General features: G+C 36.9%; 1 protein-coding gene across 3 annotated transcripts in view; it reads left to right on the top strand.

The window, feature by feature from the left end:
- The first annotated feature begins 811 nt into the window (after nt 1–811).
- Nucleotides 812–14,011, top strand: part of DNAI7 (dynein axonemal intermediate chain 7) — a 71,510-nt gene continuing 58,310 nt past the window's right edge. For 2 of the 3 annotated variants that reach the window (XM_049625196.1, XM_049625192.1), the window contains exons 1-2: nt 812–3,396; nt 7,092–7,109. Coding sequence is in view for 2 of the 3 variants with exons in the window: in XM_049625192.1 (XP_049481149.1) it covers nt 3,394–3,396; nt 7,092–7,109 (21 nt within the window). In the remaining variant the exon portion in view is untranslated. The remainder of the gene's footprint in view (nt 3,397–7,091; nt 7,110–14,011) is intronic. The other variant, XM_049625193.1, reaches the window with a different exon arrangement.

Raw genomic sequence — 14,011 nt, 5'->3', positions numbered from 1 at the left:
ATTTTCTGTTTTTCTCCAAATTGCTTCCGAGCTTTCCTCCCAAGTCTGGTAATCCTTTTCTGTCCATTTTTATAAGTGAAAGGACAAAAAAAGCTTTTTAGAAGATTTGTATACATGGTTGCAACTGATAGACTCTGAGCTTCTCTTAGGATCCGAGTGGGCCATTGTTGGGGAACCTCTGAAGTCAAAGTGTTAGATCATTCCTCCTGGACTGGTCAGATTCCCCAGAGAAGAAACTTCCAGTTTGCTGAGGATTTGCCTATCTAATCTTAAGAAGTGGAAGAAGAAGGGGGACCTTGCACTCAGCAGTATATACACCAAATTTACTTAATTTGTTTCCAGTGTGGTTCTCGTACTTAGTATACCTGAAGACACCTCAGTGTACAGAATAGTATTATTTTGTCAGAAGTCAATCTCCATGCTTCTGTAGGAGTAAGAGGTATGGTCCCTCCAGAGGTGTTTCTCAAAGAGCTTTCACTTAATCTCTTTGATTTACTTCATTCTTCATTTCCAATTCCATTGGCCCTGTTCCAGTGCCTTTTAAGAATTATGCAGTATAAATCGGGCTTTTCTGGTGTGTTGAGTCACATTCATTTATCTGGTTTGCAGCTTCCAAAATACTGTTGTCATCTTCTCTCTTCTCTCTCATTTTTCCAATTTATTTTTATATCCCTTCACTGAAGATTTAGTGGAGTTTTGGAAAGGAATGAAGTCAGATGGATGTATTTAATTTACTATATTAGTACCTAATTTCAATTTTAAAGCTTTGATTTTTTATTTCTTTTTTTTTTTTTTTTTGCTGAGAGCCAATTTCCAGTATGGTTAATCTTACTGAAGAATGGCTCTTCAGAACCACGTGCTTTAAAAACGATTCTAAATCTACATAGACATAATTTCAAATTGCAAATTGTAGCCTGTTTAATTTTCTGGCTAGGAGCACAGCTTTATTTAACTCACAATTTGTCATTTATAAAAACTTGTAGAGATCTGGCTTAAATTGTCTTTTTAGTTTACAAATTATACATAATAAAGGATTTGCGCAGCAAAAAATGTAGCTGGTTTGATTAGGGTAAAATTGTCCCATTCTTTGATATGGTACCCTATAGGAATCATTATTATTTTGTGTTGACCTTTAAGTATTTGAGTAGCCATTGGGAGAAAGAGGTCTCCCTGGGTTCACAATTGGTGAAGCTGAAGTGCAGCAGGGACCGGGGGCTGCTCCTTAACCCTGCATGAAGTCATGGAGGTTACTGCTCTTTGTAAAGAGCCAAACTCTTAGCGACTGAGAGAAGTCCCCTACCATTCTGAGAATGCATGTGGTGGGCAAGGAGAAGAAGGTACAATCCTCATTGATAGCTTCTTCCTAATAACTGTGGACTGAGGAGTTCAGATTTAACCAACTCCATTCCTGGGTTATCTAAGAATTGTCATTTTACTGGTTGCCAAAAGCTGTTGTTAATTACTTTTCCTCATGAAGTTCAGATGCCAATAAAAGCTGAAGGAAAACTGGCAAAGAAAGGCAGTGCAATATTATTATTTATTGGGTTCTGTTAGATTTGACTCAAACAGCTGACACACATGTCCCTAAACTAAGCCTAAAAAGCTTCACACAAAAAACCAGTGCCAGCACCAAAGGATATGTTATCACAGAGGTAGGTGGCAAGAGATTTTTGCCCCCTAAGGCTGGTATTTGGCTTGGTTGAGCCCTACCCAGAAGCCAGCGTATAGAAGTGAGCTGAAAAGAGCTATTTATGTATATGTTCAGAATGGGTGGATATTGTTACACCGGTCTGAAGGCAAAGAAGAGGGAACAGGAAATCGCCCTTACACTTAGGCAACTTGCAAGAGAAGTAGGAGAGAAGAATCAAACTCACTGGTACAATCTTTTATAGCACAGTGACCCCTAGAACACAGTCTAGTGTGTTCTCACACATCCATAGCAATTCCTCCTCCCTGGGAGGGAGGTGGCCTAGAGTGAGGGCTTGAGCAAGTCCTCCCTCTTAAAGGCCTACCATTTTAAGGTAATTTGGGAAGAACGTTAACACCTCCTTAGGCCCATCAATCCTAACTGAATTGACTGAGGTTTTATAACATAAACAGTAGTCTGAAACACTAAAAAGCTTACTTTCATATTAAATGGCTTCAGAACGCTGTATGAAGTCGGTATTAAGATGTTTTTTATCTTGCTACCAGGGCTTGGAGATGGAAATGTCATAATTTACAATTGGATTTCTGTTACAATGGGGATAATAAGACCTCAACCCATAAGACTAGCTCAGTAATACTTATTTACTAATACATTTCATCAATGAAGTTGGAAAAGAGAGAGCATTATAAAATTACAATTCAGAGATAAGAGATGGTGCCAACGATTTTAAAGTATTTCACGTTTTGTCATGCGGAAACAGGGCCCTGAGATCAGAGAATTGGGTGAGGATTTGGAGGGAGCTTAATATCTTAATCACTTAATTTCTTCTAGTTTCCCCGTGGGTCTAAATTGGTAGTGTTTCTTCTTGCGGGGAGGAGACTGAAATTCTGAAGGTTGTGCTACTGGCTAGTACAAAGAGCCGGTGACCTTGGGCGAGTAACTTAATGAGTCTTCCTGGGCCTCAGCGACGTTCAACCATAAGACTTTACCCAGGATTTGCTTCAAATAATTTCCACTTCTTCGTTAGAGCTGCTCTTAGGAAAATCAGCATATACATAACTCGCACAGAGTAAACTGAACCATGTGCAGAGAGAAGAATCCGAAAGTCATTAATTTTAAAATGACCAACCCTCTCGAAACTAATTTGTTTAGTCCTTCCCTAAATTGCCAGTTGAGCCCTGCCACTCGGTCGGGCCTAAGCTGTGGTGGCCCAGGCAGCCCACCCGGGTGTCAATCACTTGACCCAGTGGCGTAGCCAACGGCTCCCTTCCTTCTCGAAACCCTCACGGAAAGAAGTGCCCCAAAACACTCCTGGGAAATTGTGAGGAAGAGAAACTGTCAACGTCGGAAGACGTTCAGAAACCCTTTGCCACACCCGGTAGTCCCTGCCCCAGAGCATACTTCACGGCCTCCAGACCCCAAGATCTGGAAAACAGAATAAAACGCCCCGGCGGCTGCACTCACGCACTTTCCGGCATTCCACAGCCATAATATGGCCTCCGACCACTTCGACTCCAGGGTCGGTCAGCCTCGAACAGGGCGGTGTTGATGTGGGGCAGCCAGTCAGAGAAGGGGGCGGGGCGCCGTCCGGAAGAGCCCCAGCGCGATTGCGCGGACACTTCCGCGAGGATTTGCGCTCTTTCCCTAGGGCGCAAGTGGGCGGGGCTTGTCGTCCTAACTACCCGGGAGCGTTTGTCCTCGCAACTCTAATCTCAGATTTGGCCCGGGTTTGCGCTTGCTGCAGCATGGTGAGCGGGAAAAGCGGTGGAGGGGCGAGCAGTGATTCACCATGTTACAATGATATAATAAGAGCATGTCATATTTTAGAGGGGAGCCGGTCGGTTTAAGAAAGCACCCATATCCCTGTGGGGAGTCTGCCTTCTGATCTATGGCCTTCCCGTCCGGAAGATGGACAGGACAGATGGGAATCCCAAACCGGTTTCGGCAGACGGGGGATGGCCATTGCGGTCAGATGGTGTCCTAATCTGGCATTGTTGCTAGGTTTAAGAATTGGTCTGAACCTGGTAATTTCCAATAATGATAGACGTTTCCATTAAATTGCTTTTTTTTTATTGGCAGCTTGGCAAAAGTATGTTTTTGTGCCTCCTCAGTGGTTAATTAAAAACTGTTACAAGTTATTCTGCTTTGAAAAATTATTTTTTATGGTCTGTTGTGGAAATATGAATTGTTTTGTAATTCAAGTTACTCAGCTTGCCTTGCCTTTATTAAGTATAATAAAGCTTCTTGTTTTATTTTAATGCACTTCTCAGCTGTCATGACTTTTCCAAGGACACAGACCAACCCTGTAGCTATGAGAGTATCTTTTCCCCCATTTTCTTAAATGGGACTTCCATCTTCTATGGTTAAAACCAAAGGAAGTAAAAAATGTAATTAGTTAATTATTTAATTCATTAATTAGGGGGAAATACAGATTAAATTCTGTGTGTTGGACACTAGGCTAGAAGTCAAGGATCTAAAAGTGAATATTGCAACCCCTCCCTGCTCTGGGAGACAGGCTAATCTAATAATAATACAGTTTTTTAACTGTAACAATTGAAATGTCTACAATGGAGTAAGATTAATTGGAAATAATGAAGTTGGGGTGAGGAAGGACACAGAAAGAGAAGAACAATGCTTTTCAAAGTGTGTTTTAAAGTATGAATGTGAGTTTCCAGAATTGATGGAAAAAAATAAGGTGTGGAGAACATTCATCTCTGGAAGACAAGGAGGTAAATGGACTTTGAACTGACTTAAAACTGCTGGTAAATTGAGGGAAGAATAAGCCCTTAATTTATTTTCCAATGGAGCATAAATTTCATCTTATCCCTCCAGCAATGTTTCTCAAAATGTCCCTGGAACATTTGCTTTTACCACATCTGGAAAACTTGTTAAGATACAGAGTCCAGGAACAGACTGGACTCCAAGTCTACTGTATTAGTTTCCTAGTGCTGCCAGGTAACAAAGTAAAACAAACTGAGTGGCTTAAACAATAGAATCTCACTGTTTCACAATTCTGGAGGCTGATAAATCTAAGATCAAGGTGTTTCCAGGGCTCTGCTCCCTCTGCAGGTGCTGGAAAGGAATCTTTTCAGATCTCTTTCCAAGCTCTGATAGTTCCTTGGCAACATATCCCCATTCTTTATATGGTGTGCTTTCTGTGTGCATGTCTGTATACAAATTTCTCCTTTTTATAAGGACACCAGTCATACTGGATTAAAGGCCATTCTGTTCCATTATGATCTTACCTTAATTTAACTAATTATATCAACAACAACCCTAGTTCCAAATAAACTAAAATTTGGAGGTACTGGGAGATAGGACTTCAACATATGAATTTTGTGGGGATGCAGTTCAGTCCTTAATATCTACTGAATCATAATGTGGAAGGGAAAGTGAGTGTGTACACTTTTACTGAAGGAATATGCATTTTTTAAACAAGCATCCAGGTGACTTTTATGCCCTCTGAACTTTGAGAACTACAGTTGACCCCTGAATAACAATGGTCCACTTTGAATTGCGGGAATCCACTTATAGGCAGATTTTTTCTGATAAATACAGCACTGTTAATGTATCTTATGATTTCCTTAATATTTCTTTTCTCTAGCTTATTTTGTTGTAAGAATACAGTATGTATAAATATAATACACAAAATATGTGTTAACTGACTATATGTTATCAGTAAGTCTTCTAGTCAACAATAGGCTATTAGTAGTTAAGTTTTGGGGGAGTCATAAGTTACATGTGGATTTTTGACGACATAGAGGTCAGCACCCCTAACCCGTGTATTGTTCAAGGGTCAACTGTACTGTACTACATAATTGTCATAGACTATGAGTCTGGAGTTCTCTCTTGTCCAGCAAGAGAGCGGACACAGAATGGAATATGAGAAAGGCTAATGTCCAGGGGGAGACAAGAGCCCCGAACAGGAATTTGTCTCCATATTTATTGAGCGCACAAGATTTTACACGTGTGGTGAACGTGAAGAAAACAATCAGATAATAATCATTAACTTGTGTGATTAAGAAGCAAAGGGTGGGGGGGGGTGGCAAGTGGAGGGTGTGATCAAAGCACAATAGTGTATTGGTGTCAGATGGAAAGTAATTTCCTGCAGGTGATATAACAAGTTACTCGTGATCCATTACCATATCTCACTAGCTAACCTTGGCCCTTTTGCCCCATGGTGGTGGCTTTCCTCCCTAAGCTTTTTTCTAACCCATTTATGTAAGTAGAACCTATTTCCCCACACATAATGCTCTTTTTATGATTTGTAGGAAGGGTTAGGGTAAGTACTAATTCCAACCGTGCTTCATATTAAAAGCACTAGTAAGAGATGATAATTTGCCCATTTTAAAATATGGCTACTTGAGAACAGGAGCAATACTGTTTGCATATTCTGCTGTATAGTAGTTATTTCAAGATGAAAGTGTGTTAACTATGAATTGATAGTAAGTATAATAGATATAGAACCCAACTGTAAAAATTATATGAGAGCAAAAGCTCTACTATTCTTCTTTATATCCTCTGGTGTCCCAGAGCACCTTGTATGCAAATCAAATCTTAAATATCTGCTGAATGAATTAATGAAATATGTGTACTTTTCAAGAAGACAAAATCTGCTTCATGTGAATTTCAACATTTATATTTAATACAGTGATAATCTTACAGCTTGAACCAATAATTTCTCCTGTATAAGTCTTCAGATGTGGAAAGTGTATAATCTTTTAGTCACATGATCTCCTACCGATTCCTTATCAGAAACTTAATGGACACATGAGCCTAATCAGGAAATTACAAGTAGTGTTATTGAATCACTTGTAATGATAATGCCAGTGGTAAATATTTATTGAAATACTGTGCTTTCCAAAATAATTTCCAAAGAATAGATCTGCATTAAGACACATTGCTGAACAGAATCATTTTATCATAGATTTGCTTGCTTTAAATAACTGATTTTCTTTCTATAACCTTAGCAATCTAATCACAGAAAGATAATTTATTTATGAAATCATTTCCACACTTTCAAATTTGACATCAGTACCAGTACTTAATCATTATTGTTCTTTGGAACTGTTTAAACTAGCACTTTCCTGACTGCTACTCTGTATAGGTTTAGGTCCCATCATTCTGCATAGATCATGGAGTGATTGTCATAAGAAAGAATGTAAGATTTAAAGAGTATAATTTTAAAAAGATGCTTCAGTGGATGAACTACTTTATTTTTTCCTAGACCTGCTTGTAGTTTTGTCTAAATTCTTTTTAAAAAGACTTCATTTGGAGATAATTTTAGATTTATATTAAAGTTGCAAAGATGGTACAGAGAGTTTCCTTATGCTTTTTATCTGGCTTCTCCTAATTTTCGCATTTTACATAATCTTGGTACTTTTGTTAAAAATATCTGAGTTTTTAAAAAATTTATCAATCCTTTTGTTTTTCCAACTTTCAGGGTCCCAAAGCAAAAAAGGTAGGTAGAAATTATTTTCTCAAAATAGTCTTGTAAACACTGACGTTGTATGAACAGACATTTTATTTATTTATTTATTTATTTTATTTTATTTTTTTTCCCACACAACACTTTCACTTTTATTTCACTATTTACAAGTTGGTCACCAAGCCAATGAAAAATATATTCTTTTAACTGGATATATTGCTACCCCCAAATAAAATTGAAGTTCTGTTACTGAGAAAAATAGGGAAGATGGATGTTGGGTGGCAACCAATAATCTCTGCCACATGGAGGTATGAACAAATGGCCGCATAGAGGATGCATAGAGGAATAAAGCCATTAGCTCTGAACAGACATTTTAAACGTTTTCTAGTTACTTTTATTATGGTTTATAGGGTTTTTTATTATGGTTTATAGGGTTTACTAAGCTTACTTTGTAGATATTAATGCTATTTAAATCATGGATAATCCTTTACAGAACAGGATGTATTTCACATTTGATATAAAAAGATATTCCTAGTTTCACAAAGACTTAAAAATAGTCTTTAGTTTTTACATGTACCTAGATTTGGGGCTTTTTATTAGTTGTGCTCTAGAAAATGTTAGATTCAGAACTCCTTTTCTTTCTTCCAGATAAACACAAAAATTTAGTTACAAAACTTTAAAAGTGGACCCTAAGGTAATAGGTCTTTAAGGGAATTGTATAGTAATGCATACTTGATTTTCTTTTGTACTTTGTAGAAATTTAATTTAATTTAATTTAATTCAAGAAATTGAATTTAATTAGGGATGTCTAGGATGCCTTTTTCTTTTTTCATTGAGTAGATTTTAACTTTATTTTTATTTTTATTTTTATTTTGAGAGAGACAGAGACAGTGTGAGTCGGGGAGGGGCACAGAGGGAGGGAGAGAGAGAATCCCAAGCAGGCTCTGTGCTGTCAGCCCAGAGCCCCATGTGGGGTGAGCTGTTCAAGGTCAGGAGCATGTCATTTATTTTTATGTTCATAGCGTTTAGCTCAGTGCCTGGCACATAGTAGACATTGAATCAATATTTGTCTAATGAATATGTGAAACCCCATGTACCCTGCCACCATTTAAAAACACCTCAGGCTTTGACTATTTAAAGGCAATGCTTATCTAAATGTATGTATTCAATATTTACACTATTAAACATTGCTTCAAGACATACTGTTGAGTGCCTCTGTGTTTACTTCTCTCAGTCCCTTGGACTCACTACCAACCTGGTATTGTTTTAAGGGCTATGGATATAACTGAACAAAATTTATGAAGGCTCAGGACACATTCTCATGGAAATATTCTGGAGGACTACAATTATTTGTATGTGGGTGTATAATAGTTTATTGGTTTGTGTGGATTTTCATTTTTGGCTTTAGATTGTGAAATTTTAGAGGCATTGTTTTCAATGTGAAAACTCATTGTTCCAAATGATTTGGTGCTTAATTGTGTATGCATGGATGCTACATAAATACTTCTATATTCTTTTATTCAGAGTGTTGTATCCCTTAGAGAATCGTGATAGTAAGCCTGTGAAATTTGAGACCAAACGTAAGGAGTAAATCTCTCCCTTTTTATTTATTCCATTCTTAAAGATTGTGGTTGGGGATGAATTGAGTCTGTAAGTATAGTTAAGAAAACATTGAAAGATATGTTTTATTCTCTCTGATTTGTCACAGATTTTTTAAGGGAAAAGTAATATATGCACATGGTACAAAATTAAAATAGCATAAGAACCGGAAAATTTCTCTTACTCAAGACTAGAAAAACTATTGCATGTCGTTTCATTAAATTGTCTTAGCATTGAGAAGTACACACACATCCTTTTCTCCCCACAGATGGGAGTATCCTGCAGCTTCTCTTTATCACTTAATGAGACTGTATTTAATATATTCTAGGATACTCATCTTTTTACACTTTACTAAAATTGAGATGTATCTATATCATCTTACAGTCATCGTAGTCTTGGATTGACATCCATTTCTTCCAGAGAGGATGTTTGCTTCTGTCAGTCACATGGGCTTACTCACAACCTGATACTACTTTAAATTCTCTGCTTGTGAGTTTTTGGACCACACTAATGGTATGAGTCAGACAGCAAATCCACATGAACTGGCTTGTGGCTTAAATTTTCAGGGATTTTTTTTTTTTCTCTTTCTATTCATTTTCAGGATTGAGATCTGTAAGTTTTCTTGCTGTATCTTTCTGTGTTGTGAGTTCATTTCTCTTTACTCATATCCGGCTTTATACAGGCATCTCCTGTTAGACTTCCATCTTGGGCATTCCCTTTTTTGGTAGTAATTTAAAGGTACATTACATCTAATGGCATCATAGTTTGGATAGAATAAGTATGTCTTTGGAAACTTTTTCTTTCAGCACATTGAGATAATGCCACTTCTTTTCACAGCTGCATCATGTTTCATTGAAAATATGTACTCTGATTTTTATGTTGTTTATTTGTTATTTGTTTGTTTATGTTATTTTTTGCTACCACAAATAAGGTAGGAATGAAGATCTTGTATTTAAGGCCTTGCAGAAATAGGGAAGAATACTTATTTCATTGATTTAGCAGTGTTGTAGACATTAAGAGAACAGGAGCAAGAGAGAGTCCCTGATCTCATGAAGCTTACATTCTTTTTTTTATGCAGCTTTATTGAGATATGATTGACATATAACATTGTGTAAGTTTAAGGCATACAACATAACGATTTGATATACTTATATATTATGAAATTATTACCAAACTAAGGTTAATTACACATCCATCACCTCATGTAATTACCAGTGTGTGTGTGTGTGTGTGTGTGTGTGTGTGTGATGAAAACATTTAAGACCGACTGTCTTAATTTGTTTCAAATACACAATACAGTATTGTTAACTATAGTCAGCATGCTATATAGTAGATCTCCAGAATTTATTCATCTTATAACTAGAAATTTATACTCTTTGACAGATATTTGCCCATTTCCCCCATGGCCTAGCCCCTGGAAGTCACCAATTTATTCTATTTCTACAGAATACATAGCTTTCTATAGAATATATAGCTTTTTTATTTTTTTTATTATTTATTTATTTTTTTTTATAAATTTTTTTTAACATTTATTTATTTTTCAGACGGAGAGAGACAGAGCATGAATGGGGGAGGGTCAGAGAGAGGGAGACACAGAATCTGAAACAGGCTCCAGGCTCTGAGCTGTCAGCACAGAGCCCGACGCGGGGCTCGAACTCACAGACCATGAGATCATGACCTGAGCCGAAGCCGGCCGCTCAACCGACTGAGCCACCCAGGTGCCCCGAATATATAGCTTTTTTAGATTCCACATGCAAGGGAGATCATGTGGTGATTATCTCTGACTTACTTCACTTAGCATAATGCCCTCATTTCTCTATGTTGTCACAAATAGCAAAATTTTCTCCTTTTTTATGGCTGAATAATATTCCATTTACATATATTTATCCATTCATCTGTGGATGGATACTTAGCTTGTTTCCATGTCTTGCCATGCACATGGGGTGCATATATCTTTTTAGATAGTACTTTCATTTTCCGAAGTTTACATTATGTCTGGGGAGGGGAATTGAAGAAATAATATAATATTGGGGCACTTGGGTGGCTCAGTGGGTTAAGTGTCTGACTTCTGCTCAGGTCATGATCTCATGGTTCATGAATTCGCGTCCCGTGTTGGGCTCTGTGCTGACGTCTCAGAGCCTGGAGCCTGCTTCGGATTCTGTGTCTCCCCCTCTCTCTGCCCTTCCCTCAACTCCCTCTCTGTCTTTCTCTCTCTCTCTCAAAAATAAACATTTCAAAAGAAGGAAAAAAAGAAATGATATAGTATCAGATAGCATTGAAAATACAGAAAACAAAGAAAGGGGTCAGTAAGAAATGTGGGGTAGGGGATAATGCTGATGCTATTTCATACAGGATGTTAAGGAAATTAAATAGAGACCTAGAAGAAGCAAGGGAGTTGCTTAATTAGTAATAGTTATCTAGGGGATAAGCATTCTAGAAAGAAGAGACACATATTGCAAAAATAGCCTAGTAGACCATAGTGAAATGTTTGGGTTTTATTCTGAGAATGGTGGATAGCCTGGGAAAGTTGTAGGGAGAAGAGTGACATGGTCTGATTTACATTTTTAAAAGGTGAGAGGAAAATTCACTGTAGGGAAGCAAGAGTAGAAGCAGGAGGACCAGTTATGAAGCTATTGCAGCAGTCTAGATTAGAAGTCTTTTCACTGAAATTAACCTACTTCTACATGTAAAGAGTAATCTCAGAGATACACAAAGGTTTTCTAAGGATGCTAGGACACAGATAGTTTTATGGAAATCAATTTCCAGATCATCAACTTCCATATTTCCCCTTTCCTGGGGAAAAAAAAGATCTGTCTTGAAGTCCTGCCTTTTCACAATTACCCTTTTGCTTTACAAAACAAAACATATCCAAATCTTAGCGGTTCACTGCGCCAGGGCCTGGACTATGAAACTAAGGGACAAATCAGATACGGATGTTGGTAAAACTCTCTCTAATCAAGTTACCAAGGGACATTTTGTCTTTTGTGGCAAAATGTGGCATCAGAGGTATTGAGATATTCTGGATTTCTTATACATTGTTATCTTGAATTGTGGAACTGATAATAATTTTTAGTGACAATACCCATGAGATTATTGTGATATGATGATGCTAAAAACCCTCTCACAATGTAATTTATTTACTTATTTATTTTTAACGTTTTATTTTATTTTTTGAGAGACAGACAGAGTAAGGGCAGAGGAGGGGCAGAAAGAGAAGGAGACACAGAATCCAAAGCAGGCTCCAGGCTTGGAGCTGTCAGCACAGAGCCTGATACGGGGCTCGAACCCACAGGTGTGAGATCATGACCTGAGCTGAAGTTGGATGCCCAACCAACTGAGCCACATAGGTGGATGCCCCTGTAATTTATGGATAAAACATCCAGACTCCAAAAATAATATTAATTTTTTTAATGAAGAGAAATTAAAGGTATCAACAAAAATGTAAATAAGCTTAATATTTTTACATAGACCCTAAAGATGCTTGTGAAACTTAGATAAATTAGAATTATCTGTTGCAAAAGCTAGGAAAATTGTACAAGACTACAGAAAAGGTACACTGTTAAAAGATCTATCACTGCATTTATATCAGTATTTTTTTTCAGAAACCACTGTACTTCATAGAATACATGAAGTAGCAGAAGACATTAATTAGATAGTAGGGGAGAATTGCAATGCAGATTGGTGAATGCATAGATGATTCCAGTTGTTCCCAGCTAATAATTACGACTGTTCTTCCAGTAAAGAAAATAGCATTATTAATGAAATTTTGATATTTGAATTCTTTTTAGTAATACAACTTTAGTAGTACAACAATAAAAAAAAAGATATTTCACAGGACTTAGAATAGTTTTATTTGAACTTATTTTATTTTAATAGGTTAAGAATGGTGCCTGAGTACCACCAGCCATAGAACTATAAATAATAGGCAAAGGTGGGGATGGGGGGGACTTAGTGTTCACATCTGTACTTTAAATCCTATTTTAATTTTAGAACGCTATACATATGTTCCCCAAATTACAGTGGTTCTACTTGTGATTTTTCAACTTTATGATGGTATAAAAGTGACACATATTCAGTAGAAACCATTCTTCAAATTTTGCTCTTTTCTTGCACTAGTGATAAGTGGTACAATACTCTCTCATTCTGGGTAGCAGCAGTGAGACACGGCTCCCAGCCAGCCACGTGATCACAAGGTTAAACAACCAAAGCATTTATAACCATTCTGTACCCATACTCCCATTCTGTTTTTTACTTTCGGTACAATATGCAATACATAACGTGAGATACTCAATACTTTATTATAAACTAGGCTTTGTGTTAGATGATTTTGTCCAATTGTAGGCCAATGTAAGTATTCTAAGCGCTTTTAAGGTAGGCTAGGCTAAACTCTGATGTTTGGTAGGTTAGGTGTACTAAATGCATTTTTGACTTAACCATATTTTCAACTTAAAATGCATTGACCAAGATGTAACCCTATCTCAAGGAAGATCTGTATTCACAAACAGGCTCAGGTTGCCTAAAATTTGAGTCCTGGTTTCTATGGAATGTTCAGTGTTGACCCTAAAATATAAATGGTGTTAAGTTCAGAACATTAAAATTACAGCTTTTGAAAACAATGTGTGAGGAAATCAATTCATACCTGGCTCGTTATAAAACATAAGGTAGCCTGTCATGGTGATGTGTATTAACACATTTATTTGTACTGAAAAATGAAGTCAGACTGAATGTGATAGGAAGTAATTGTGATACGGCCCATTGGCTTAACTTTGAAGGCTGGGTTTTGCTAATTAGGTAAATAGATTTTTTAAAAATACTTTGAGTGAAATCTGCAGTTGCGAAGTTTCAATCAATTTAAAGGAAGTGCTAAGAAAAAGTAATTTTATCAAAAATATTATTTTGGTTTTTTCATTTCTAGTAATATTGGGCTTAAGTTTTTTTGGATCAAACTTTCTGCTAAAAACAATAAATAATGCTGACTAAAATATGTACATATAGATCAAAACTACCATCTTAAAAGCAAGTAAGATTTGATAAGATAGTAAGAAATTATCAGGAGAAAACCTAAACAACCAAAGAAGTAAGGGAAGCACTTAAAACTTTTTATCATGACAGCATTTGCAGAACTGAGCAAAACTTGAGCTCTGGTCTTAACAGCAACAGTGGAAGCCAAAGACAATGGGATGGTCTTCAAGGTGCTGAAAGCAAATAAATGTCAACTTAGAATTCTGTATGAGCTCAAATCACTTTCAGAAATAAAGGTGAAATAAAAATATTTTCTCAGGCAAAAACTGAGTTTGCCACCTGCAAAACACATTATATGTGTAAGGTATAAAACA

Source organism: Panthera uncia, chromosome B4 (assembly GCF_023721935.1).
Source record: "Panthera uncia isolate 11264 chromosome B4, Puncia_PCG_1.0, whole genome shotgun sequence".
NCBI classification, from domain to species: Eukaryota; Metazoa; Chordata; class Mammalia; order Carnivora; family Felidae; genus Panthera; species Panthera uncia.
The sequence above is the reverse complement of the archived record's forward strand: the minus strand, read 5'-3'. Positions and strand labels throughout refer to the sequence as shown.